The 25,584-nt window shown below is 43.5% G+C and overlaps 7 protein-coding genes across 7 annotated transcripts; 2 read left to right on the forward strand and 5 right to left on the reverse strand.

Moving 5' to 3' along the window:
- Positions 1-504: 504 nt before the first annotated feature.
- On the reverse strand, positions 505-5,010 carry LOC306706159 (uncharacterized protein). Its single transcript, XM_079173087.1, has 6 exons — positions 4,944-5,010; positions 3,088-3,168; positions 2,449-2,936; positions 2,012-2,087; positions 1,623-1,745; positions 505-1,526 (listed from the first exon to the last, which is right to left on the reverse strand). Exons 3-6 carry the CDS (start codon positions 2,900-2,902, stop codon positions 1,133-1,135), a joined length of 1,047 nt encoding a protein of 348 aa, XP_079029213.1. The 5' UTR covers positions 2,903-2,936; positions 3,088-3,168; positions 4,944-5,010; the 3' UTR covers positions 505-1,132.
- A 123-nt stretch (positions 5,011-5,133) lies between these two features.
- Positions 5,134-8,971, forward strand: LOC306706676 (UDP-glucuronosyltransferase 1A1-like; the record flags this gene model as incomplete). Its single annotated transcript, XM_079173830.1, has 9 exons — positions 5,134-5,699; positions 6,609-6,672; positions 6,755-6,903; positions 7,305-7,432; positions 7,657-7,750; positions 7,912-8,037; positions 8,140-8,227; positions 8,329-8,548; positions 8,701-8,971. Exons 1-9 carry the CDS (start codon positions 5,166-5,168, stop codon positions 8,969-8,971), a joined length of 1,674 nt encoding a protein of 557 aa, XP_079029956.1. The 5' UTR covers positions 5,134-5,165.
- A 137-nt stretch (positions 8,972-9,108) lies between these two features.
- Positions 9,109-10,829, reverse strand: ndufb3 (NADH:ubiquinone oxidoreductase subunit B3). Its single transcript, XM_079173831.1, has 3 exons — positions 10,755-10,829; positions 9,433-9,561; positions 9,109-9,339 (listed from the first exon to the last, which is right to left on the reverse strand). The coding sequence occupies exons 2-3, from the start codon at positions 9,558-9,560 to the stop codon at positions 9,189-9,191; spliced, it is 279 nt and encodes a 92-aa protein (XP_079029957.1). The 5' UTR covers position 9,561; positions 10,755-10,829; the 3' UTR covers positions 9,109-9,188.
- A 637-nt stretch (positions 10,830-11,466) lies between these two features.
- On the reverse strand, positions 11,467-14,256 carry pecr (peroxisomal trans-2-enoyl-CoA reductase). Its single transcript, XM_079173740.1, has 8 exons — positions 14,121-14,256; positions 13,484-13,617; positions 13,229-13,394; positions 13,052-13,133; positions 12,880-12,976; positions 12,674-12,784; positions 12,113-12,224; positions 11,467-11,995 (listed from the first exon to the last, which is right to left on the reverse strand). The coding sequence occupies exons 1-8, from the start codon at positions 14,230-14,232 to the stop codon at positions 11,913-11,915; spliced, it is 897 nt and encodes a 298-aa protein (XP_079029866.1). The 5' UTR covers positions 14,233-14,256; the 3' UTR covers positions 11,467-11,912.
- Positions 14,257-15,687: 1,431 nt separating this feature from the next.
- On the reverse strand, positions 15,688-18,225 carry rpl37a (ribosomal protein L37a). The gene is made up of 4 exons (XM_079173809.1): positions 18,199-18,225; positions 17,286-17,414; positions 17,079-17,161; positions 15,688-15,846 (listed from the first exon to the last, which is right to left on the reverse strand). Exons 1-4 carry the CDS (start codon positions 18,199-18,201, stop codon positions 15,783-15,785), a joined length of 279 nt encoding a protein of 92 aa, XP_079029935.1. The 5' UTR covers positions 18,202-18,225; the 3' UTR covers positions 15,688-15,782.
- Positions 18,226-18,488: 263 nt separating this feature from the next.
- cfap410 (cilia and flagella associated protein 410) lies at positions 18,489-20,387 on the forward strand. Its single transcript, XM_079173344.1, has 7 exons — positions 18,489-18,687; positions 18,838-18,856; positions 19,000-19,046; positions 19,173-19,402; positions 19,584-19,734; positions 19,826-19,922; positions 20,007-20,387. Exons 1-7 carry the CDS (start codon positions 18,611-18,613, stop codon positions 20,169-20,171), a joined length of 786 nt encoding a protein of 261 aa, XP_079029470.1. The 5' UTR covers positions 18,489-18,610; the 3' UTR covers positions 20,172-20,387.
- A 177-nt stretch (positions 20,388-20,564) lies between these two features.
- orc2 (origin recognition complex, subunit 2) lies at positions 20,565-24,805 on the reverse strand. Its single transcript, XM_079172594.1, has 16 exons — positions 24,713-24,805; positions 24,381-24,455; positions 24,076-24,231; positions 23,465-23,551; positions 23,269-23,358; positions 23,143-23,174; positions 22,908-22,965; positions 22,502-22,830; positions 22,305-22,414; positions 22,086-22,218; positions 21,829-21,925; positions 21,604-21,750; positions 21,326-21,497; positions 21,166-21,227; positions 20,948-21,066; positions 20,565-20,860 (listed from the first exon to the last, which is right to left on the reverse strand). Exons 2-16 carry the CDS (start codon positions 24,448-24,450, stop codon positions 20,777-20,779), a joined length of 1,746 nt encoding a protein of 581 aa, XP_079028720.1. The 5' UTR covers positions 24,451-24,455; positions 24,713-24,805; the 3' UTR covers positions 20,565-20,776.
- Between the last annotated feature and the right edge of the window lie 779 nt (positions 24,806-25,584).

A 25,584-nucleotide genomic window follows, 5' to 3' on the forward strand; every position in this document is an offset into this window, starting at 1 on the left:
CTCATTTTCCCCACCCTTCCTCCACATTCACTGGTATCAGCACAAGCATCTTAAAAATAAATAACATTGCTGTGTAAAAAGACCGTCGTCTTCCTGGTTCATCCTATTGGTGAACCTGCTTCTTTGAACAGGCGCCTGCACTGACCGTGTTAATTGGGATTATGCTGCTGAATACTGATCTTGTTTTAAAGCACACTTTGAGCTCTCAGTACAGGAGACACACAGGTGTACCTCGTTATATTACTTAAAGGCTGCACTCCATCTAGATGTACCAGGTGCTGCGCCCTAGTTATCAAGCATACTCGCTCACTGGGAAACTAAATGGTCATTAAAGTTATTAATAACACCTGTGCTTTTCTCTTCCTACAAGAACTAATATAGTGTAACCGGTGGCGCCACCATGTGGGCTTCTACCGAAAGTCTCCAACGCTGCCCAACCAACTAATCCCTTCACCATGTTTACATGAGATATTTATTCATTTAATATTCATGGTAAACAGTGGTTTTCATTCATACAGAAAGAGCAGGGATACACTGTGTCCAAAATTCATAGTACCTACTAAATATATACAATATGATCGTTATACTTTACGCAGTTATAAGAACATGTTTAAATCAATGTTCCTTACTAAGAGGAAACTATGCAACTGTGCACTGTCGGAAATCAAACTGCATTGTGGGACAACGGCGCACACAAAAACATGGTGTCCTTAACGTCGTCAGTTCTCTAGTGTAAACCCTGCATTGCATCAGTATGCCGTGAGGACACAGCTCTCGTCTTCTGGATAATCTTACTGAAAGTATTCATGTAGTTCTATTAGTGACGGAAATGTAAAATCTGTCTATCCAGCGATACGGTAAAAAACAGCATTAAAAACTTAACTTATTCACAATCGTCCCGTTGAATTTAACTTCAAATAAATACTATTTCGAAATTCAAGAAAAACAAATAAATAACATGCAAGTACGTGACACTGCAGCAGTACTTTGCCAATGAACTCATGTGTATACCTCCAGGTAATACTTATGATAGCTGAACAAAAAGCATAAGTAAACGCTACGTCAGAGCTCGAATACTTGACTGAATGATGTATGTAGCTTAAAAAAAAATAAAAGAGGCGGAGTCCCCTCGCTAGCATGTTTCTCTGACGATCATGCTGCTGTTGCCACGCAGCTGGGCAAGCAAGTCTCTGAATCCGCCCGTCGTCGTCTTCTTCTTCTTTGGTGCTTTCTGCTCGGGCGGGACCTCCCTTGGCTTGGTGGTTTCCATGGTGACCGTGGAGGGAATCAACTCAGGAGTCGGATTCGTGTCCGACTCATCGTTGACTTCTTGACCCTCAAAACCAGCAGAGCCACTGGTGCCGCTGGCCGGGCTACCGCTGACGCGTTGGCCGCGATTGTTGCTGAGGAGACGCTGCTGCTTAGCGCCGCGACGACCCTGAGAACCGTCTCTCGTCCTCTTCCTCTTCCTCCTGCTCTTCTTCCTCTCCTTGTTCACCGGCACTCTGACACACCGTCTAAGGTTCCTGAGACAAAAAACGCCGCACATTCAAGTCGTTCATTCATGCGAACAGGCTTCCTAGCGTTTCTACGGTAGCGTGTTGCGTGTAAAGACGAGTTACCTCTGGAGGAAAGCGTGCGGCCTGGAGCAGGCTGCTGAGTCTCCACCACACTGCGCAGGTCGATCAGCACCATTGTTGACCGCGAGTCTTTTCTTAACCAGTTGCACACGGATCAAAAGCTTCCTGACGAAACAGAGAGGTGCCGTTTTAATGAGCGGACAGCATATGGGTCTGCATGTTTACTGGAGTTCCACCGTAAAGCCAGTAACCCCCCCAGTAACCCCCCCCCCCCCCCCCCCCCCCACACACACACACACACACACACACACACACACACACACACACACACACACACACACACACACACACACACACACACACACACACACACACACACACACACACACACACACACACACACACACACACACACACACGAGCGGCCTTACCCTCTCGCATTAGGCAGCCTCCTCGGTCTCCAGCTCTTGATCAGGACCCACTGGTCACATGTCAGGGACTTGGGATCTGAAGAACAAACCAGAGCGAGAGGTTAAAGATGTAAAGACTGAACCGCCGAATGGCGTATGTGTTGCGCTCTCTAGTGATTGCTGCCATTACCGCAATGCAGAACCGAACTGAACACATGTACACCTGTATGGAATTTGACTCCGGTTTACTTTCCTTTGGTTGGATAGCGTGCCAGGAGGGAGGAAATGGGCTTTTTGCACTTTGTGTGTGTGTGCTCACCTCTTTAACACAACTATGTTGCATCAGATGTTGTTTACAATACATGCATCTTTTTTTGTGTACTAGTATTTGACGCGGCAATGACACACATTCATGGTTCGTCTCATGTTGCTGGAACGAGGGATGGGTGAGCACTCACCGTTGTCTAAGAGTTTGCTTTTAATCGGTGCCTTCATCTTTTTGGCCTTCTGGTAGAGAGTCTTGCAGGCGGAACACAAGCCCTGTGAAGGCCTCAGTTTCTTGGGAGAGACACTGTTGTGTAGGACGGAAGGACCAGAAGCTATGCTGCTGGTGACAGAGACACAGTCTTCATCTGAATCGTCGACTCCTTCGTCCGTCACCTCTACAAACTTTACTTCATCCTCCTCGGCGACACGCCTGGCCTCAAGCGTGCCGTTGATGATGTCGATGATGTCCCGGTCCTCCTCCTCGTCGGTATTGACGAGGTTGTCATCAGCTTCGGCCTCCCTCAGTCCTGTCCTCTGTCTCTTACCCCTCCACCTGCGCTGGATAACTTCTTCATTTGCACTGGGACTTCTCTCGGGACTCCTCTTGGAAGCCTTTGGTGGTCTGGAGGAGCGTCTGGGATACATAGGTAGTTTCCACTTCACACAATACTCAAACGACCTGTAACAGAGAGCAACAGTCGGGGATAAAGCACCGATCAAGTGTAACACATTGGTGTGTCATCGCTAAGCTGCACAGCTTTATCTTATTTCACAATTTAACTGAGGTCCCAGGGCTGAAACCGCTTTAGAAAGTTCTCTTGGGGTCTCACCTATAATATTCAATTCTTATGGATGTTGAATGAATGAATGACTCCAAGCCATCCGTCTCATACTGGCAGTCAGCCGCCGGCCTACAGAGACAACAAACCACTTTAATGGCGGAATATCTAAACAGCGGAAGGGAAAGAAAATATAGCACAATAATAAAACAAATTGCTGTTGAACTAAACGTGACAAGACCTCAACAGCAGGTAACGTTAATGATGGAGAGCCCGCGTCACGACGCAGACTCGAACATGTCGACAATGCAAACACTGCTACTGTCCTTTAGCTATATTTTAGTATCTTAGCTGGCTGAGCTAATCATACTGTCACACCGTAAGTAGCGCTGAAGGCTTCCAGGGACGCGATCAGCACTGAAGCTATGACTTTAACACTTACTGTTTCTCAGATGATTCACTATTTATGTGATTTGACATGTTCTTAACTATTTTACCGGCATCTAACGCTACAACTAGAAAATAGCGAGGCGCTTACTTGTTAACATACTGGCTCGTGACTTATTGAGCTCGCGGACTTGGTCGGTCGATTTGTTGTGCTCGAGGACCTACTTGAAGATGCGCGCGCCAGAAGAGGGAACGGAACTTGTTCTTCTTCTCTGGTGTTTATTGGCGACTGGCAAACCAGCTTAAAGGGGCATTGCTGCCATCTACTTGGCTAGAGCGTGGAGCAGCAGACTTGGCGGGAAAATAAATAAAAAATAAAAAATTAAATACATAATTTTTGTTATTCCTGTGGCTCTTGGTGCATAGAGAGATATTTCTGCTACAATAACCTAATTAACTCAGTTGACTGTAAAATCCAACACATTATTGGTAAATAATACCAATAACTCCTGATGGTGTGTGTGTGTGTGTGTGTGTGTGCGCTTCATAACTTGTACTAGTGTGCACTGGGGTCTATCATAATAGCGTGAACTGGGGCCCTTCGTAACTACCTGCCACTGCTGAGGAGCCCATTGACTATTTTGTTTTGACACGGGACAACTCTACAAAGTAGGACAAACTCGTACAATAATGCAGGACAAAGTTGATGTTGTAGCTGACTTAAATTGTGTATGTTTCCAAGTGCTCAAAATGACCAGAAAACAGTTGTTGGAAGCTAATCCACAGCCTCCAACAGCTGCCATGACACGTTTAGACAAACTGGAACAGAAATCTTGAGAAACAGGCTTGATTGGCATAGGTGTCGTATACTTCTGACTTATATAAGTTTCAGGAACTGCATCACGTCTCAAGCGAGCCACTTTTTGTGAGAAGGGTTATTGTCTTTCCAGGCAAAGGGGTTTAAACTGTACAGTGAGCTACTTGATATACTTTCAAGGATGTACTGTAAGTAACTGCTTGTGTTAATTAAGATTGTACCAATGGAATTACTATTAATTTCACACATAGATATAAGGCTTTTGAATGAATTTTAAAGGACATTCCCGTTTACTGCCAGAAGTGGAGAACAATGGGCTTATTGCAGAGCAAACACTGTCTCGGAAAACACTGCTGTTCAAAGAGATCAAAACTGCAGCAACACTTGCAGTATAAAGAACAACGTTATTGTCCAATCGTGTTCATCCTTGACCTGTAGCCACATGACCATATACCCAGCCCATCTATGTGTGTGTGTGCGTGAAGTACTCTTAAACAAAGCACATGACCATATGCCCAGCCCATCTATGTGTGTGTGTGCGTGAAGTACTCTTAAACAAAGCACTGCCATTTCCTCCACTGAACTTTTCCCCAGTCCCCCAGGCGCAGTTTCGGTTGTGATTGCATGCTTTCTTCTATGTATACGAGTGGCAATAAATCCCATCACACAGTAACAAAATCACTGAAAGCCCCATATCAATTACCTCCAACTGCCAGCTCTTGAGGACTGTAATTGTCGCTCTTGTACATTGAACGACTCTGCTACTTCACCGTGGAATTTCAGCAACCCAGATAAAGGATCCTGAAGGGCGGGAGTGGTTTACACAAGCATTCAAAACACGGGGGGAGTGCCGTTTTCCTACATTGCCTCACATTTTACCGCTGTGTTGTTGTCAGTGAGTTGCAGACACAGAGGAAAGAGAACAATGTGGAAAGCAGCAGTGTCTGTGCTCCTGCTGCTAAACATGGATATGCAGGTGAGCGGTGCTGTAGATAAGACGGGGGGGTCCGTGGCAGAAAACCCCAGGCCGGAGAAGAAAGTGAATGCAGGAGAGGCTGAAGCCGCCAACACAATTCCTGCAAGGGACACTGCTTCCGCAGGGTTCCTGGGCAAGCTGCTGGTGGTTCCTATGGATGGGAGTCACTGGGTGGGTGTAAAGGCAATTGCGCAAGAAATGGGTCGCCGTGGACACAGAGTCACCGTGGTGATTCCAGAGATCAGCGTACGGATGGGTCCAGGGAAACACTACGACACTGTGACCTTTCCTGTTCCTTATGACAAGGATTATATTGATTCTGTCATGTCCGCACACAAGGACGTGCTAGAAAGATCTGCACAGTCTTTCACGGAGAAGATAAGGACGAAATACTCACAAATAAAGAGAATTACAGGTTTCATCCACACCACGGCAGAGAGCCTACTGTTCAATGACAGTCTGATCTCACATCTGGCACAGCAGGTGAGTGCAAATACAGAGGTTTAACACATCAGGAGGTCAAATCGGCATTTGTGAGGCTTTTGTTTAGACGGTGTCTACTTCTCTTTAACTACCTTTGGATCTGTTACTGTGTTGGATATAACGTGTTAGTGTCATTATGTACAACATCTGTAACTATTAAAGTTGGGACAGTGGTAGAAGAAGTATTCACATTCTTTACCAAGTAAAAATACATAAAAACAGAAAACTATTTAAAATGATTTAAAGAGTCAAAAGTGCAGAAAGAAAAATGTCCCCTGTTACTGACATATTATATATATATATATATATTATATAATATATGTTATGATTAGACTGGTGATGCATCCATGTTTAATAAGCATGTACTGTTCTAGCTGGTTGAGCTTAACTCATTTACATACAGTTAGGCATTGTAGTCCACTGGTTCCCAAACTAGGGGTCAGGACCTTTGTAAAGGGCCACAAGATAAATCTGAGGGGTCATGTGATGATGAAAGGAGGAGGAAATGTACATTTTGGGGACATTATACCCTCATGGCCCTCAAACAGTTATTTGAATGAAATCAAAAGATGTTTATGGGCAAAATGACACAAACCATTTACATCTGAAACATGACTAGGAGCCGCAACTGGACGCTACTTTTTTTAGTGGTCACAGTCAAAAAGGTTACAAACTACTGGTTTAGAACATTCTAAATTTACCATACTGTAAAATCTTAATCTGCAGCGCACCGATAGCTGTCAGATAAATGTTCCTCTGTAGAGGTCAAGTAAAGCAAAAAAAGCTGTGTCATCAGCATGACTCCACTGTTCTGTAGAGAAGTGTATGGCGTAGAAGCAAATGTGCTTTATTAGTGCACCCTGTTAAAGATTCACTCCTGTCTCCTGTGTTTCCTTTGCACCATTTCAGAACTTTGATGCCGTCCTTACAGACCCCATGGTTCCCACAGGCTCATTACTAGCTCGGAAATTAGGTGAGTTCTGCCACACTTGGATTGCTTGTGCTCTTACATGTCTGCACATTTTCTCACCAGTCACATACAAAATCGCTTTCAGGTCTCCCCACTGTAAACTTGCTGCGGGGAATTCCATGTTCCTTGGATATGAAGTCTGCAGGCTGCCCCTCCCCGCCTTCATATGTGCCCCGCTTCTTAACCAAATACACAGATAAAATGAGCTTCAAGGAGAGGACTGTCAACTCTTTGGTGAGCAAGTACTGTCGGATGTGCATGGACAGGTGCATGCGTGAAGTTTGGCCATGTTGTAAACTCTTCTCCGGTTTATGAGGCAAAACACAGATAGATTCTGTGCAGACCAAACTACTTTGTATTCCTCATTTCTTTCTCTATTTGTCACATAACTCTACAGACATATTCTGGTATTTTCAAAATGTTTGCACTGGAATGCCTTGCCTCGAGTAACATACCACTATCAAATACCCCATCGCAGTATGGCAATAAAGACGGAAAAAAACTCCATCTCCCTGTACTTTACAGTACATTTAAAGTCATTCAGCTCAAGATAACACAGTTAAACTTGGACTGCAGGACCACATAAATGTACTTTGTACATTTGTTTATTGCTGTGTGATGCCTCTGACCTACAGGTGGCTTTACTGGAGCCGCTGCTATGCCGACTGATGTACTGGTACTTTGATGAAATAGCCTATCGGTTCCTGGGGGAGGAGGTTGGTGTAGCTGAAGTGCTGTCAGACTCTGCTATCTGGCTGCTGAGGTAACATGTACAAAGGTTATATATTGACATTTGGGAGAAGAATACACACTGACCTAGATTGTTCTATGTAGAAGTACTCACACACGCATATACTCATACACTAATAAACAAGGGAGGAATATAATGCAAAGTACGGTTACTGTCGTTTCATGCCACTAAAATAAAACACATCTTACATTGAGTCCCTCATACAGATAAATATTGGGATACTGTGTTTTAAACAGGATGGACTTCACACTGGAGTTCCCACGCCCGCTCATGCCGAATGTGATACTAGTTGGCGGAATCAACTGCAACGTCAGAAATCCTCTGCCCGAGGTGAGGCCCGTGGTTTATTTTTTCATTCCACATTTGAATTTTCTTTATTTCCTCTGCACTTTATCTGACTTCTATTAATGCAGGGAGACATAGAGATACTGGATAGAGAAAGAGAGAGCAATGCCCGACCCTAGTGTGTGTGTGTGTGTGTGTGTGTGCAGGATTTGGAGTCCTGGGTGTCAGGAGAACATGGGTTTGTAGTGTTCACTCTGGGCACCATGTTGTCAGATCTGCCAGAAGAGACAACCTCCGTCTTCCTAGAAGCCTTCAGACAGATTCCACAGAAGGTACAGGAATATACATGAACATACAAAAAAATCTATTTTTGAATTGTACATCAATACAATAATCAAAAAACGCAATAAATGACACATAGCGTCTTTTGATAGGTAATATGGAGGTACACTGGGAAGGTCCCCGACAGTGTCCCAGAGAATGTGAAGTTGATGAACTGGGTGCCTCAGAATGACCTGCTAGGTCTGTAAATCCACTGCAACACATCCTGAAATGACTCGATGAGGCGACACACACACACACACACCGTAGCATCTGACATGTTTGTGCGTGTTGTGTGTTAGCACATTCTGGAGCCCGGGCCTTCATCACTCACGCCGGCTCGCACGGTCTCTTTGAGGGGCTGTGTCATGCTGTTCCCATGCTGATGGTGCCACTTGGGGGGGACCAGCCTGACAACGCGGAGAGGTTGGCGAGCAGAGAAGCCGGAGTGGTGTTGGATATTACTTCGATCACCACAGAAAGCCTTCTTCAGGGACTGAACGAGGTCATCAATGACACCAGGTGAGGGGGTCTTATCTCATTCAAAAAACAAGTTCCTTAAATCTTTGTGCTGAGGATGGGACAAGCATAAAATATTCGGAATCTGCTTTTCTGACTACTTCACTTCAAATGTTGTATTCTTAAACTCTTGCCATCAATCTGTTTGTATCCAGGTACAAAGAGAACATGCAGAAGCTGTCGGCTCTCCATAAAGACCGGCCAGTTGACCCACTCGACCTTTCAGTGTACTGGACAGAATATGTGATGCGGCACAAAGGCGCAAAACATCTCAAATCTGCCGTCCATGACCTCCACTGGCTGCAGTACTTCTGCCTGGATGTAATAGCACTACTGGCCACTGTAGTGCTGGTTTTTGTAATACTGTCAGTAAAATGCTTGAAATTAGTCTTTAGGAAACTGAGCAGGAAGAGGAAGCAGGAGTGACCCGGTGCTACATTTGAACCTTCGTCTCAGCAATAACACTGTATGTCAAGTGAGATTAAAAATCCATCGTTGCAAAGTTAAGTCGGTTGTGCTTTAAAGATGTGACTGGGGTGTACGAAGAATAAGGGGAAACCATGGGGTGATCACAAAAACATTTAATAAACAGAAAATACTATTAAGACTCCAGACTCTGGGGCTTGAGGGACAATGAGGAGCATTAGTGGCCGCCCTTCTTGGGTGGGAACAGGGCGTACTCGACAGCCAGAGCCACAGTAAAGGCTGCAAAGCCCCACTTGAATCCTCTCAGCAGCACGTCAGACAGAGTCACAGCGCGAGCGAAGCCGCCTGAGTATCTCCAAGCCTCGTTGCTGCAGAGTGACAAGAGAGAAAGATAGGGCGCAGGGTCAGGAATGAGAATGACTTAAACATCAACGATATCTCATGTAGGTAGAGATACTGACCGCGCCCACGGATCCTTGAGGCCCCTGGCTGCCAGTCTCTGCTTTGTGAACTCCAGTGGTGTTCCCTCCACCTTCCACTGCCGCCAGTCCGGCATGGACATCTTGTTGTGGCCGTGGTCACCTCCCATGCTGAAAACAGATTCAGATATACGATTATAAACAACAACCTTCCTCATATTGTAATTTTTGTATTCAATTTGAGAAATCTACAGCAAAAAACGACTCAATTTTCCTCTGGGTTAAAGTAAAGTGAAAATACGAGACCCGCATTAATACATATTATGTCCGTATTGCACAAAGCCTCTTCAATCCAGGAGGTAACATATTTGCAGTAAGCAGTGATAACTGCTTACTCTTTGGTTTCTATTTTTGTTTGTGTGTAGAAATGAACGTGTAACTTGGAAATTGCTTCAGATTTCTTTTCGTGTAAAGGGTTGTGGACATGTCATCAGAGTCTTGCTTTGGTGATCAAAGTGCCAAGTGTTCATTTTGGCCAAAGCTGCAGCTTATTTCTGCTATGTCAATGTTATCATCTGTGCAAACAAGCTCAGACATAAACATGTAAGGATACATAACTTAAACATGCTTTCAAATGCATTGTAATGTTTATTGTATAAGCAGAGACATCAAAATAAATCAAAGTATTCTACAACACAACACCTAATTTGAACCACTAACGTGACATCATCCCTGGGCAGCAAATTGCTCCAAAACTGTTCAGGATGGTACATGACGCTTATAATAAAGTTTTAGGCTGATCACTCAGAGATACACATTTGTACCTTTGTATTTGTTTTAGTATTGTTGAAACCATGGATACAACCCACCGGTTAAATCAAACCCTGCCACAAATAGCCACATTTGAGCCACTTTTGTTACACGTGTACTTTTTATAATAAATACCTAAAGAAGCAACTCGTCGCTGCCCTGCTGACATTAAACCTGCTCACAGGTGTCACACGTCATATGCCTTACGGTTACGTTATCAATGGCTGGCTATCTTAATCCATTCACTGTCATTGATTACTTAGCGAACCTAAGTTACATAACGTTACCTGAAATAAAGGATCCCTTCGTACAAAATGAATCTAATTATTGATAAAGTCAAACCGCTGTGGAGCGACGGTAGACAGCGTTTCCTCAGCTAGCATTACGATAGCTAGCTAAGCTAGCTCGCTGGACAGATACAACTGCAGCATTTGTTCTAAGACACATTATCTACACCTTCATTATGTGTTGAGATAGTTTTGTCACACACTCGGAAAGAGCAACAAAAGATTCGAGACCAATATAAAATTGTATCTAAAAGAAAAACACTGTACCTGAGTGGTTTGTTGTGACCTCTGTTGTTGGACTAAATGTTTGCGACAGTTAACTTTGTCTTACGGTAACACTACGGCACAGCATTTGGGACAAAACATCAGAGCGTCGATTTAAAGGAGAAGGCGTTTTGTGCAAATGATATGAGCAGTGCAGCACTTTTATACATTGAGTACAAATATGCGTTTATTTATTGTTGTAATATCCGTTTGGGCATTTGTGAACTGTGAAGGCAGTAGTTGTTTCAGCATTACAACATAAAATACAACATAACTCTGCATAGCATACAATTCTTATTAATCTGTTTGTTTGCTCTACATATTCATTACTGTTCAGGGGTCACTAAATGCCAACCTAATGTGAATACTTAAACTATTGACATGACATATTTAATGACAACAATACTTGAGTTGTCTTTTATTCTCCAAAGATTTTTTATTTCAATAACTACTTTACTAATGTTACCGTTTTACCTTAAATATGATAAATAAATGGAAGCATGTTACATAAAGATATTAAAGTAACAACTACTGTATATAACTGTACATCAAAGGGTATTAGGTACCTGTAAAAAAAACAAAAAGAGTTGCTTTCCAATTTCATCACCGTAGCAGCCTAGTCCAAGGTGCAGGTTAAAAATGAAAGTTGATCTTGCTTTCGAAATTGTCGCTCCCAACTTTGAAACAGCCTCAGAGACACTAAATCAGTGCAAATTACAACAACAGAATTGCCTTTTTCCTTTAAAGTTGCTCTTTTTATGGTCATTTGTTATGTTAAAAGACACAACATGTTCATTTACCAACTTACAAATGCATTGGAAAAAATATTCTACATACATTTCAACAGTTGTTCAACAGACACAACTCATTATTCAAGAAATCAGACACTCGTGTTGCTAATAATTACATACAATTATGTACATGACCTGCAATAATAAATCACATAGCCTTATAAACAGGCCGCTGTGGTGTCTTGTTTCTTTGACAGTGCTTGTGGTGCCTCCAGAGCTCAATGTCCATGATGCTTGCTGGCCAAGTGTGACACAAGTGTGTGTGTGTGTGTGTGTGTGTGTGTGTGTGTGTGTGTGTGTGTGTGTGTGTGTGTGTGTGTGTGTGTGTGTGTATCTATGCTCTGGGCTCAGAATATGTCATAAAAGTGAATTAGAGTTTGCTTTTTGGGTTGAGCAGGTCCTTCAGAGCGTCGAAGTTCTCCCCCTCTGGAGCCTCCGGCCATGCGCTGTGGTCTGGAGAAGAACACACAAAACACTTATTTTTTTAGTATCCTACGTAGTATGCTGTGTAGTATATACAGTATATACCGTAAAGACAGAAGTGTGGATGCTTTAGCGAGATACACGTACTGGGGATCTCCCACATGGAGTGGTACAGACTCTGTCCTGCATCAACCCTCAGGGTGGCTCCGGAGACGTAGGAGGCGGCAGGAGAGAGCAGGAAACACACAGCTGATGAGATCTGAACAGCGAAGCACAATTTTAGAAGAAATCACTGCAGTCGTTGACACTGCAACAAAGCCAGACACGGAGCACATACTCTGCATCTATTGCTCTCAATGACCCGATGTGAACTATTAGTACTTTCTATTTAAAGGGCCGACCATCTCACTGTGCTACGTGGCCTGACTTCCAAGAATACGACCGTTTCTTTATCGCTCGTGTTTCGATACGGGACTTTGTCGTCTAAAGGAAACACTAATATGTAATTGTCATTTCATATGTCTCACAGGATGTTTTCTGAAATACTGAGAGTAACAGTTAAGTTTGACTTCCCGTGATCTTTCTGAAATAAACAGATGCTGCGACATTGATAATTGAAGATGCTACTATGGTGTATTTATTGTCGTATATATCTGCTCTGAGTTTCGTGATCGCCTTTCCTCAGTGTGTCACTTCATAGTTGCAAACCTCCTCCGGTACTCCCAGCCTCTTCGCGGGGCTAAATGGAACAGACATCTTGAAAAGATTTGGTCCAAGCTCCTTGTAGTTCTCCATCGCAGTCTTGGAAAAGATTGTGCCCTGCAACCAGACAAATGCACAGATTTGACATGACTGCCTAATTAAAAAAAGACCTTCTCACACTTGCACCGCGTTAACTCGTGACCTGTACTCACGGGCGCAACAGCGTTCACTCTGACCCCTGCGGCCGCCCACTCGATGGCCAGACTCTTCGTTAAGTTGTCCACCGCTGCCCTCGCCGCCCCTGTGTGGCTGTCGGGGAGAGGAGATATTGAGTGTGCCAGTTGTATATTGGTGTGGGTGAACTTGGCGGGCGGCGCTGCTTACGCCATGCCTGGGAAGCCCTTCCACATGTCAGCGATGATGTTGACGATCACACCTCCGTGCCGTTTCATCCACGCGGCGTAGACTGTGTGGACGGAGCAGCAGCACAGTCACACGGAGAGCTTTAACGAAAACACACACACACACACACTGAGCCAGCGTTAGCCGTCTGCGTCTTACCCTCCTGGCAGCAGTGGAAGGTTCCGGTCAGGTTGGTGTCTATCACGGCTTTCCAGCCTTTGGAGGACATGTGTTCCGCTGGGCTGCTGAACTGACCTCCTCCATTGTTCACCAGAAAGTCTATCCTGCCGTACCGCTTCAGCACTGACGACACAAGCTCCTTCACCTGCGACAGGGGGGGATCAAAACATCAACATGGAGCAGTTCCAGAGGCCGAAGGTGTGCGCAGGCCTCTTATACACAGTCTAGGCTCACCTCGTCCTCGTTTCGGATGTTACATGGTAGAGGAGTGACACTCGCCGGGCTGGAGGCAGGGATGCTTTGTCTCATCTCCTGAGCAGCCGCCTCCAACCTCTCCGCCTTTCTACTGGAGATCACCACGTTGCAACCTGGAGACAAAACAGTATGCCATTTGGTTATGTGATGTGATTACTTGGAATGAGGTCACCACCAGTCAGAGTCACAGAATGGTCGGTCTTGTGTGATTCTTTTTTAAATATATGGAGTTCCACTGAATGTCATTGAGAGGAAACCTTTCTCACCATTGACACTTTTCTTTATTGCTGTGTCAGGCCAACACATGAACGGTATTATTCGGTATTTATCCAGCCATGACAAACTTGACCAGTTCTGTGTCCCAGGATATTTCTGCTATATTGACACGCACTGTAAACGTTTTTTTTTTATTTTTTAAATCATACCTTTAAAATACATAGACTGCTGTTACCAAACATCGTGCCAGCACAGTGTTCACACAGTTGCAACGCCTTGGCTGGTCTGACAGTCAGCCATGTCTGCCTCTATCTGTGTCGAAGTTCACCTGGCTCTTGTTGTCATTCAGCTGCCTTTCTCTTCAAATATGTCTCGTGACCCTGAACACCGCGTCACTCACCCAGCTCCAGCAGCTCTGCAGAGATAGCTTTACCGATACCGGTCCCGCCACCCGTTACTATTGCAACTTTCTGGTTGAACAGCCCTGGTCTGAAAACACTGGACACCGCCATACTTGTTTCTTAGCTCTACTGAGGAAAAGCACCATGGGAAAAGGGCGACGCCACGCCCCCTACTGGACGTTTCACGGAAGTAGATATCTCTGGTGTTTCAATGCTGCCATCTTCAGGAATGGAGCGTTAACTGTTTTGTGTTTAACTTGACTTTTTCCTGAATTTTAATTATTTAGTCACGGTTATGTGATAGAGAAATAGTCATGATTTTCAACCATATATTCAGTGCTGTAAATGTCTTTAAATCTATTTTCATCAATCTTATCTGGCAGGATATTACTGAAACTAATTAGTCAGATGGCAATCGGTCAGTTATTTCGATAATCATTTTAAATTCTATATATTCTAATTGTCTCAAAGTTGTTTTTTCTTCAATATATTTTACTCTTAATTTTGTATTGTTTGTGTGCTTATTTGTAGGCATGTCTGCTCACACCTGTGCTAAAGATCAATAAAGATTTAGAAATGATCAGAAATAAAACCCGTTTCTCTTACTTGCAATCAAAGTGACAGTATATAAAATCCACTTATATTCATGGAACAATTGATGCTGATCCTGTATAGTACCAGTAATACACCTTTCTCACCAGACAATCTGATCGACCACTGCAGGAAATCCACAAGCACTATCCATTCAGTGAAAAGGTTTCAACTGCTGCTCAAGGTAAGAGCGACTTCGGCACTAACCTGTTGTATTTGTTGTGTAATCATGTATATATTGTATTGTTTGATTTTAAGTTTGTTGTTGACTACTGACTGAAATCACAATTGCACCAACATTGAAGCTTTACTCTACTACACCAGAGGGAAGATATTACTGAAGAGTCAAAATATCTGCAGGTAAAAGAAGTCTATTAAACTTTTAAGCTCTGCTCAAGTAATTATCATATGACCTTTTATAGTTCCAATTAATTTGTTTCCTTGTTGATCCATTAAGATATATTCACCTTCTGATCCAGTTGGCAGTATTCTTTAATTTGGTGTGTATTCAAACAGGCAAGAGTGCTCCGTGGCAAAGCACTGGAATAGAAATCCAAGGCTTGAATTCAGTGGTCCACAGATTATAATGCAGCAGATTTCTAACTCCTGTATCAGAGTGACCGCCACAAATCTGTGGATTTCATCAGAAAAACTGTGCAGGTGGCACCAGTGAAAGCAAATTTACTAGGAAAGCTGTACCCAGGGTTGATGGCAGCAGCCACCGGCCAAATGCTGCTAGATTTGCTTCACTCACTCAAAAAAAACAGCTGTAATCCATTAAGTGGCTGGTAAACTTTAGAATCCACCAGCTAGAGCCCAGAACAGAGCTACAGAGCCCAACATTAACCGCTTTTTGATTGTGCAACTTTATTGGCACCCTGAACTTTCTCACTCATGCAGGTTTGGTAAAGCATCTTCTTGCACAAGTTTTGATTTCCCAGTTACATTATACAACAAATAAACAAAGACAAAGAATTCCGCTCCAGACAGATTTATTTGTGGATGTTAAGGCCAAGTCCAGGTCGGTTAAATTATAGAAAAAGTCCCAAATTCACCAGTGAGTCACTGGTTTACTGGTCCTTCAACTCCTTCAGCCTCCTGATCGCAGACTTGACTGTGACAGCGGACGTTGTGCTGAAAAAGACAAACAAAAATATTACTTTGTGAATTCATATTAATTCTCCCAAAAGTCCAGTCACAGATTCCCATTCCTTGTTTGTCTTTAGAAAACATAAAACTGAAGAAAGACCATGGTGTTGCTCAACTTAAGATTCACTATTATTCATGGCAGGTGCTGTTTGGTTATTCTCCATTTGCATGAAAACAAAATAAAGCGATGTTGTGCATGTGTGGTAAATTTTCATTTTTAATTGTGGTATTGGTTTATCAAATATTAGACTCTTTAATCTATTGACATTTTAGTCAAGGGCATGCAACAAATTATACTCATGCCCTCTTCGTGCTGCCTTAAATTCAAGGAACACGGTCATGAACAGTATTCAATATTAATGAAAAAAGCTGTTCAGATAACATCTAAAATACATTGGCAAGAAGCTGCCATACTTCATTTGAGAGTACTTAAGAGTTGCTTTGTGGTTCACTGATAGTGTTTCATGTAATAATGTTGATTTTAGACGTTTTGTGGTAGGTTGGCACAGCCATCCAATACTGTTTTTAATGCTCGTGTCTGGCAAGGCCAAGATTTCCACTGGCTTATTCATGAATCTCTTTGTTGACGTGTCAGAATGAATCCTCCATACATCCAATTGGACTAATGTTACATCCCCTGGACTGTCAATTAAGATCCAATGTATAATTGACGAATGAGTCAGCTGTTCTGGGGGAAAAGAATGTTCTAACAAAATGTGAAGGGAGAAATATAGTGTATAGCTGCTGGATCATGATTCATATTTCACAAAACAGGGAAGTTACTGTGTTGGTAATGTTCACTGAATGAGAATCTGAGTGGGTGAGTAAATGGTTGTGTGTATGTGCTAAATCTCAAAGAGTTTACAAGCTACAGTCTAGCAGTGAGCGATTGATATGTTGGTGTGATGAACGGTGCTGTGATTGGGCAGTGCCCCTTCTAATGCCAAATCACAGCATCGTTAATGGGCATCAATCAATACTGACCAAAGGCTCTGCAAACCTATGTATTATATACTTGTTTCCATAACAGCTTGCTCTGAACAGGTAGCCTATTTATTGCACAAACTGGCTTATCACTGACAGATATAACATTTATAGACCACGGATAAGCAATGGAGCTTTGAATAATCGACACATTAAGTGACATCCAGCCTTCTAGGAGAAAAACGACTGTATAGCTGGATGGTAGAATTGCAGCAAAGCAAAAAGAAGCCTACTTGTAAGTCCAGGCGCCTCCAGCCACTGTCTTCCTGCAGGACCCACAGTGCCAGATACCAACGGCCCTCCTCTTCATCTTGGTCTGTCAATGCAAATTTAACACAATAATAAGTTACAAAACAACATCTTGTAATTTATTCCTGATAAAACATCCAAACATATGTACTTTCTGAATAGGGTCGTGAACGAGTCAGGGTTGCACTTACCTTGCCACAGAATGAGCAGGTGTATTTAGCGTGCTGGGAGATTTCAATCTTCTTCACCATCTTCCTCAGCGACGCGCCATAACGCGTGCCATATTTACCAACGATCCCCACCTTCTTGGTACGCTTGGCCTGTGAACATACAACACAATAAGAATGAAAAAATCTGACTTTATTGGAGGCGAACAAACTTAACGCTTCTGATAAACGTTTTTATAACAACCGACACATTTGCCACTAAACTAAACTAAAGTATATTTTAGTTACTAGTGATAAACGGAGAATATTCTAACTCCGTACAAACAGAGCCAGTCAGGTTTTGAGGATAATTTGTTGCAAACCGAACGTATTGGGGACACAAATGTCACGTATCTGCAAGTATTCAACACACGTTTAACTCCACTTAACTATAAAATCAATGGAACCAAGTTGAATGAGATTGTGTCACCAGTGGTGTAACCGGCTTTAACCAGCTAACGTTAGCATCCATTAGCTTACTCTGACCAAGCGAGCCACTGAACGGTAGCTAACTTTACACCAATTCAAAACTGGTCCAGGTTTGGAGACGACAAACTATAATGCGACATGAAGCAAGTCATTTTGTTTTATTGTAAAACCGCAGGTCTTCTACACTTGCACGGAATAAAGAATGTAGCCACCGACAGCAAGCTAATATGACTAGCCGCCTAGTACCCGGACTCAGTGAGCAACTTGTAGCAATGGTGTCAGCCATTTCTGCCTCACTGGGACATGAAAACATCGTTTTATCCGTTGAAACAATCCCCAAACAGACACAAATAATGGTCGTCTCTGATAAACAAGGACACCACAGAGCCTCAGAATATGTGATTATATCATTTAGAGCACAGGAATTGTTAGATTGAGACGGATTTCAAAGGGGACATTCTGGGCTCACCATGGTTTCAGTGGAGACGTAGGTCCAAAGAGGGATTGCTCAGCGCGCACGCGCGACTTACCCTGTCGATTACGCTGCATTGTGGGAATTTGAGTTTTGACTACTTTGATAGTACTACATGGAGATAAAACTACTCTTGTAAATCGTATAAAATACTACGGAGTCTTGCAAAGTAGAAGTATTGCTGTTGAATATTTTCAACAAAAACGTACGCAATAATTAAAAAGGAAACGGCTGTAACTAAGGACGCCTCAGTGGACACGCGCATGCGTATTCATGTGGTGGAAACGACATCCTCGTTGCTGAGTTGAAATGTTTGACCGCTTAGCATGTCACAATGGGGGCTTTGGTGTTTGTGAACATATAGTGCATTAAATGATTCCTTCTTGACAGCTATGTTAGTTGCTATGCTATGAAGCTAACACGGAAACAGGTTCTCGCGAAGGCTAAGGCCTCCGACCTGGAAAGCGTGAAGAAATTGAACTGCTGGTAAGTGTTGACATTTTAGCTTAACATTTACCAGTCCCGTTTGTTTTGGTGTTTGGTTTAACGTTACATGTCGATGGCTGAGATTGACAGGCACAGCTTGTTTTGCATATGTCACATTTATGATGACGCTGTATTTCTTCTTTTTTGCAGGGGATGCAACCTGACTGATGTGAGTAGCCAGTTAATGGACAGCACTATTTGGTTTGACAAATCATGCTCAAATTGACTTTATTACTGTGTATTATTTTTAATAATAATAACATACGTAATATATTAATAATATAAGTGTTCCCTTACACTCTGTCCTTCCAGATTTCTATCTTCTCCCAAATGGCCAACATTGAGGTGCTGACACTTAGGTTGGTCTATTTAAATGAGCTGTCTCTCTTTGTCAACACTCACATGCGACACTTACATTTGCACCTGATCATTTGAGATGATCAATGAATCCTGGCTGTGGTGTTCTCCTCCCTTTTCCTCTGTAGTGTCAACAGCATCTCGTCTCTCTCTCCTCTGGCTGGCTGTCTGTCTCTGTGTGAGCTCTACCTGAGGAGGAACCAGATCCCCTCACTCTCCGAGCTCTCGCATCTGCGTCCGTTGACTCGTCTCAGAGTGCTCTGGCTGGCTGAGAACCCCTGTTGTGGAACCGACTCCAGCCAGTATCGCCTCACTGTACTGCGCTGCCTGCCTCGCCTCCAGAAGCTCGACAACCAAGGCGAGTGTGCGGAGTGCGTGTGTGACTGTATGAGAAATTATTTGCGCCCACAATTGTAAGAAAGACATTCAAAATGATCGTTTTGACTCTGCATAGCTTTGGTATGACCTGAGAGATTATATCTGTGATGGGATTGGAATTGATTGTAATAAATAGTTTGGTGTTTTATGTGTGTTTGCAGTAGTGACAGAGGATGAGCTTGCACTTGCTCTGATGGAGGGCGAAGAGCTCACCACCCCCCCAGGCAGTGTCCAAAACCAGCTCCCCACCAACGGACTGCCAGATGCAGAGACGGAGAATGACCCTCTTAACTACAACATGGAGGAGACCAAGTAAGCCTTGTGGATTACAAGAGGGTAGAACTCTCACGGTAATGAAGACATATTAAGAACAAAACGTTCCTATCTTGATTTTTGTTTTTAGCAAAATCAGAGAAGAGTTGGGGATGAAACTCCTCTCCAGAGACAAGTTCCCCTCTCTTTCTTCTCCATCAACCAGAGAAAACAAATCGATGAAAAAGGTACCCTCTGATATCTGAACGTTGGAATAAACTTTAAAATGTGGAATATTTCTTTGTTTGGTTAATCTCAATTGTATTTTTCAGACGCACATTCTCGACGCAGTTCTGCTGCTGCTGAAGGACTTGGATGAAGAGGAGCTTCACATCGTATGCACAGCTACCCAAAACAGACTCCAGACTTACACGCTGGACTCAGAAATGCAAACCGATTCACTGCAGACACAGAAAACTGCTGAGATCCAACACTGAAGCATTATCATGGCACGCACTCAGGGCCCAACATCTCTCCATCCCGTTTCCAAAACACCCTCCTTTTTTTTTTACCCATTACCTTCCAATTGCAATATGCATGGCATGTGATGTAGCTTCACTGACCGCTCTCCCTTTTGTTACAGTTTTCACATGTGGAGGAGCACTAAAGAACTTCTCTGGCTCTCTCTTTTTTTTTTCTTCCCATAGCAGCATGCCGACCTGCCTTGTACAAACTAAAGAATGTACGTTTTGCTTGATGTAAATCTATTTCCTTAAGTAAAGAGATGAAATTGCAATAACTTATTTACTCTTCAGTGTTGATTTTATTTTAATTACACAGGTGTTAGATTAAAACATGTATACATCAAAACACAAGATGTGAATGTCACAGAGCTATGATGGGGAATTTCTGACAAAGTGAAAACATTTCACTAATAATTAGATTCAATCCATTCAAAAGTGTGCAGAGCCTGTGAGCCGGGCTCACGTCTTATGTAGATCAGATGTGACCGGGCCTTTCTCTCAGTGACCGATTCATCCATTAACCTTAGCTGGTTAAGTCAGTGGATGAACTACACGCGATACAAGTCGGCCTTTTCTTCTCAGTCGGCCTCTTCGTTCTCCAGGAAATCCATCAACGTGCTCGCGTCCACGGCAACGAGTAAGTACTCCACTCCGTCAGCACCCTGCAGCATCATGGGAATAAATGTTAAGCAGTCTGCAGATAGTTATGACACTGAATGAGGTAATTCTGTAGTGAAACAGGACCCCACCTTGCGTGTCCGTATCAGTTTGTGGTCTCTGAACTCGGTCAGCTGAGTCCTCAGTGTGAGGTCAGAGTTCACCAAGAACGCCTCTCGACAACGCTGGTAGAAATCTTGGAATGACAATCCTGCACACAGTGACAGGAAAATATGACAATCACCAAGCAACAAATATACGTTTATAGGGAAAGACCTGTGGAGCATTTAGAGGTTGTGTGTGTGTGTACCTGTGTATGAAGGGTTATCTTTGTTTTCCAGCTGGAATTTCACCAACAGTTGGAAAATTCCTCTGCAAAATAAAAAGGACACAGAGCCACGAAGACCTTAAGTAACTCATGAATTACTCAACAGCTCTGACAGTTAATCATATCAAGGTGTATGTGGTACCTTGCATTGGGTGTCAAGCTGCGCAGCACGTGTGTGAGGGAGGAGAGAGCGAGCGCGCCGGTCTGCTGCACCAGGAGCGAGTTCTCGTACGACGTTTCCTCTGCGTAGTGCTGGAAGGTCACACACTCCCACCACAACCAGTTAAACTGGCTCTGCTTAAACTGGTCCCACACTGGAAACACACGGGAAAGAGTCAGCTACAAGAATACGTTTCAATATGATCAACATGGCAGTACAGTCACACACACACACACACACACACACACAAAAACACCCACCCATTGGAGCGTTTATGTGGTCTAAAGACGCCACCATGTGCAGGTTGGGCAGGGATGCCAGCTGCCCCAGTGCACTCTGGGTCTTGTCTCCTCGCAGCATTGATCCATCTATATTATGGATCAGTAGGTACACATGGAGATCTGGGCCTGCGGGGACACGCTTCAATTGTCAAAACGCAGAATTCAAACAAGCTTAAGACAGAGAGAATGACAAGACACACTCACTCTCTTTAAGGGTCTGAGCGATGTACTGGATCTGGTCCGAGGGCGTCCGGAAACTTCCCTGATGCTCTAGAACCTCACATGTCAGAGCATTTAAAATCTGCAATGAAAGCATAGACGAAAAAGAAAGACGAAAATCTAACTATCAATACCACAAGGCTGGATGCAAAAATCGGTTTGGTCACATCAGTTGAATTCTTGACATAGACTGTACCAATAAAGCATTTTAATATGGAAGAGATTCTTCTGTGTATACTGACTGATTTAAGAGTAATGGAGGGGAAGAATCCGTTGACCACGAGGTGGATTTCCTGAGCCAGGTGAGACACACGGAAGTCCTCCAGCAGAGATTTTTTGCTGCCTAAACCGTAGACCAGCACACTGAATCCCAACCTACACACGCAAACACAGAGACACGTTCTGTCTTGTACTGCATTTCAAACACCACGCAAAAGAAAGAAAGTGCCAACCACACTCACTGTAACTGTAACATCCATTTGCTAAAGTGCTTCCGGTGTTTGCTGTTGAGCTGCTGGATCTCTTTCGAGCAGCAGGACGGTTTTCCTCCTAAAAGCTGGACCAAAGTCTCCTGCAAACAGAAAATAAGGAGGCGCTTCAATGACACGGGAGCGCGGCTCGTTGAATACATTTAGACGACAGGCGGTCATATACTCACCCTGTCAAGCTTAGGGGTGTGTAAACGCTCCAGGGTGCGGTCTGAAGTCAAGACCTTCGAACTGCCATGGGCTTCAAAATACTCCTCAACCATACTGGGCTGATTGAGGGCTTCAGATGTGGTCTTGCTCTTCTTGGCAGGAGTCTTGTAGAGCGCTGCAGAGGACCCTTTACTGGGCGTTCTTAGAGTCTTCAAGTTCTCCTTGTCTTCTTTCTTTACTTTCGTCTCTTCCTCCATCACATCCTCCTCCTCCTCCTCCTCCTCCTCCTCCTCCTCCTCAGAGTCGGAGGGCGACAGCTCACTATCGCTGTCTGACCGCATGCTGGGAGCTGAGAGCATCGAACAGCTTAGCAAAAGTTTAACTTTCTACGTATTAACTAGATTCCACCTCCGTCGTCACACTCACTTGTCATTCTCTTCCTGAGCCTGTGGGGTGTCGTGGAGACAAACTGAACCTTCTTGCTCTGTCGTGCAAAAAAGCAGAGGTAACACTGAGAAAACAACATATATATATATATATATATATATATATATGACACTGCAGCAAAGCAGCCTGCTTATATGGCAACATCATCAAAAACAGGTTGCTGGATCCAACGTGTCGTGTGTATGAGAGCAAAACAAATCCCTTCTGGTCTCACCCTCTGTGGCGTCCTGCTTCCACCTCTGTGGTCTAGTCGGAGAGACACAGAACACACTTGGTTCTATGCAAATGGACACAGGAAAGGATGGACACGAAAACAATAAGGGAAGTGTGCTGAACTCACTGCGGCCTGTTCGGGTGGGAGTCGAGGGTTCAATGTTGGGGGTCGGGCTGAAGCTCACGCTTTTCCCAGGAGTCCGAGCCAATTCACTTGCTATTTGTAAAAGAAAACAAAAATACAGTGTGTACAATCCTGAAAACCTTAGTTACTAATCATGTGTATGACCCGTCGTATAACAGAAGAGGACGAAGGCTCTCACCAGTCTGGGCCATGCTGTGTCCACGTTTGGCTTTCTGAAAGGTGAAAATGGAGGACCCCGCCACTCTGTACATACCCTCCTCATCTTCTGCAAAAACAAAGGGAAAGTATGTAACTGAGATGCAACCACGTGAAGGGACCATTAGGGTATGATTAGCAGCAATTAACACAACAGCCTTGTGCTAATTCAGGCTGTACCAGGAGGAATAGGGGCTGGTGTGTTTATGCATTGATAAGTAATGGAAATATTACATTTTACTATCCTGTAGATAAATTCAGCCCACTCTTGTTGATGTAAACGGGGTGAACAAAATACCCTCATAGGAAGCACATCAACAACAAACTCTAACACTGTCGCATCTCTATGGTTTCAACACAAACAACAGGGTGTATTGCAGGGCTGTTGATTACACTGCATAGCTATGTGTACCGAATAAAATGGATAACTGAGTGCATATTAAATGGCAGCTGGGTATTGTTTCTCATCATTTAGCAGCAGGCTGAATAGCAGTTCTATAAAAGACATCCCGACAAAGACAGCTGGAGAAAAATAATTGGACATGGTTTACTACCCACAACAGGTGTTCAAGAACATGCAGTTGTTTAACTCACCTTCTGCATAGTCTGTTCCTAGAGCTTGGACATAGTTCTGCTCATTAAGGACTCCATTTTCGTCCCCATCATGTTCTGCATCCTCTTTGGCTCGTCGCCCAGCTGGGCTCTTAAATGTTACCATCTTCTGAACAGACCCACTGCTGCTCTGCACGCCTGTACGTTATACACAGAGAGACAGACGGGCAGTTAGTGAGACAGAGAGACAGACAGGCCGTTAGTTAGTGAGACGGAGTAGCCAGCGAACCTGCTCGTAACCCCAAACATTCAAGCAGGAGAAGTTAAGAGTGTGTGTGTCCACATACCCTCCTGTTTGTCCACGATGTGCTCCAGAGCATCTCCATCACCAACGAACTTCACCTCCAACACGCTCATGATGACTAAAGGGAGATACAACGTACAGTGTGACAGCAGCTAGCTAAAAGCTAACTGACGTTACTCAGCGGGGGTCTTAAAACGCTACTTTAGTTAGGCTCTATCGGGCACGGTAACGCACCGTTAGCTGACAGTGCAGTGTGGGGTAACGTTAAGTTAGTCTCCCTGTGGACAGTCGGCATCAACAGACAGCGGCTGCGCACTGAATGTCTAAAGGACAAGAGGAACAGTAACCGGATGCGTCTAACTAACGGTAACTTACCAGATAATGAGTAAGTGTCGCCGGAGGAAAATGTAAACAACACTTTTATGAACTGAAGGCAACACTGTGTGGTGTGACAACTTTCCGCGCCATCCTCCTGAAGTTTTTAAACCACGTGACAAGCGAAAGGTCATATGCTGGCCAATCAGAACGTAAGCTTCAATAAAACCACATTTCCCAGGATGCACTTAGCACAACCTCTTCGCTTTTGAGACAGTTTTATGATTGTTGGAAATAACAATAAGAGTAATTTGGCATTAAACTTAACTGTTATAATAAATGTTAATAAAGTTTTAAGTTTATTATCATTATGACCTATTTTAGAAATGTGCAAGATAAAACAAGTAGAAGTAACTTTATAGTAATTTGATTTAGTCAGAAAAAAATAAACCACCACAATTATTCAGAGGCTGTGCTAGTCACTGTAAAATTAGTCCATAAAAGCTTATCATGAATGATCATTTATTATAAACTCACTTCAACAGGCTCATGATCATTGTACTTACCGATTATACATATATCCAACATGTAGTTACCAGCGCCTGTTGTTCTGCAGTACACACTTTGAGCAAAGTGTCTTTCTCTTTTTCAGTAATTACATTTAGAGACAATACAAAACTGAAGATCGTGCAAAAAACAAAATAATGGATATTCCAAAATAAATGAACACTCCTGAAAGCGGAAGGTTAAAACAGACAAATCTAGGCTACATTAATTATAGACAAGAGTCATAACCCATGCTTTTCATAGTATTTGTGTTTAGTGTTTCAGCCTCCAGTGAGTGCTCACATACTGACAGCAGCCTAATGGCATTTTGTTGCTGCTGTCTTGGTCTTAGTATATTGACATTCACATACTGACTCCTTTCATAA

Source organism: Pholis gunnellus (genome assembly GCF_910591455.1).
Source record: "Pholis gunnellus genome assembly, chromosome: 14".
In the NCBI taxonomy this organism is placed as follows: Eukaryota; Metazoa; Chordata; class Actinopteri; order Perciformes; family Pholidae; genus Pholis; species Pholis gunnellus.

Coding starts and splice junctions, on each gene's coding strand:
- LOC306706159 (XM_079173087.1), bottom strand. CDS start 2,902: ATGTATCCCAGACGCTCCTCCAGACCACCAAAGGCTTCCAAGAGGAGT. Junction 1,746..2,011: donor AGGCTGCCTAATGCGAGAGG/GTAAGGCCGCTC, acceptor CTGTTTCGTCAG/GAAGCTTTTGATCCGTGTGC. Junction 1,527..1,622: donor CCGCACGCTTTCCTCCAGAG/GTAACTCGTCTT, acceptor TTTTTGTCTCAG/GAACCTTAGACGGTGTGTCA.
- ndufb3 (XM_079173831.1), bottom strand. CDS start 9,560: ATGGGAGGTGACCACGGCCACAACAAGATGTCCATGCCGGACTGGCGG. Junction 9,340..9,432: donor CTCAAGGATCCGTGGGCGCG/GTCAGTATCTCT, acceptor GTCACTCTGCAG/CAACGAGGCTTGGAGATACT.
- pecr (XM_079173740.1), bottom strand. CDS start 14,232: ATGGCGGTGTCCAGTGTTTTCAGACCAGGGCTGTTCAACCAGAAAGTT. Junction 13,618..14,120: donor TGCAGAGCTGCTGGAGCTGG/GTGAGTGACGCG, acceptor TTTTGTCTCCAG/GTTGCAACGTGGTGATCTCC. Junction 12,785..12,879: donor GAGTGAACGCTGTTGCGCCC/GTGAGTACAGGT, acceptor GTCTGGTTGCAG/GGCACAATCTTTTCCAAGAC.
- rpl37a (XM_079173809.1), bottom strand. Junction 17,162..17,285: donor CCTGCTCATTCTGTGGCAAG/GTAAGTGCAACC, acceptor TTGCATTGACAG/ACCAAGATGAAGAGGAGGGC. Junction 15,847..17,078: donor GGAGGCGCCTGGACTTACAA/GTAGGCTTCTTT, acceptor TGTCTTTTTCAG/CACAACGTCCGCTGTCACAG.
- cfap410 (XM_079173344.1), top strand. CDS start 18,611: ATGAAGCTAACACGGAAACAGGTTCTCGCGAAGGCTAAGGCCTCCGAC. Junction 19,403..19,583: donor CCAGAAGCTCGACAACCAAG/GCGAGTGTGCGG, acceptor GTGTGTTTGCAG/TAGTGACAGAGGATGAGCTT. Junction 19,735..19,825: donor TACAACATGGAGGAGACCAA/GTAAGCCTTGTG, acceptor TTTTGTTTTTAG/CAAAATCAGAGAAGAGTTGG.
- orc2 (XM_079172594.1), bottom strand. CDS start 24,450: ATGAGCGTGTTGGAGGTGAAGTTCGTTGGTGATGGAGATGCTCTGGAG. Junction 21,498..21,603: donor CCACATAAACGCTCCAATGG/GTGGGTGTTTTT, acceptor GTGTGTTTCCAG/TGTGGGACCAGTTTAAGCAG. Junction 20,861..20,947: donor AACTGATACGGACACGCAAG/GTGGGGTCCTGT, acceptor ATGATGCTGCAG/GGTGCTGACGGAGTGGAGTA.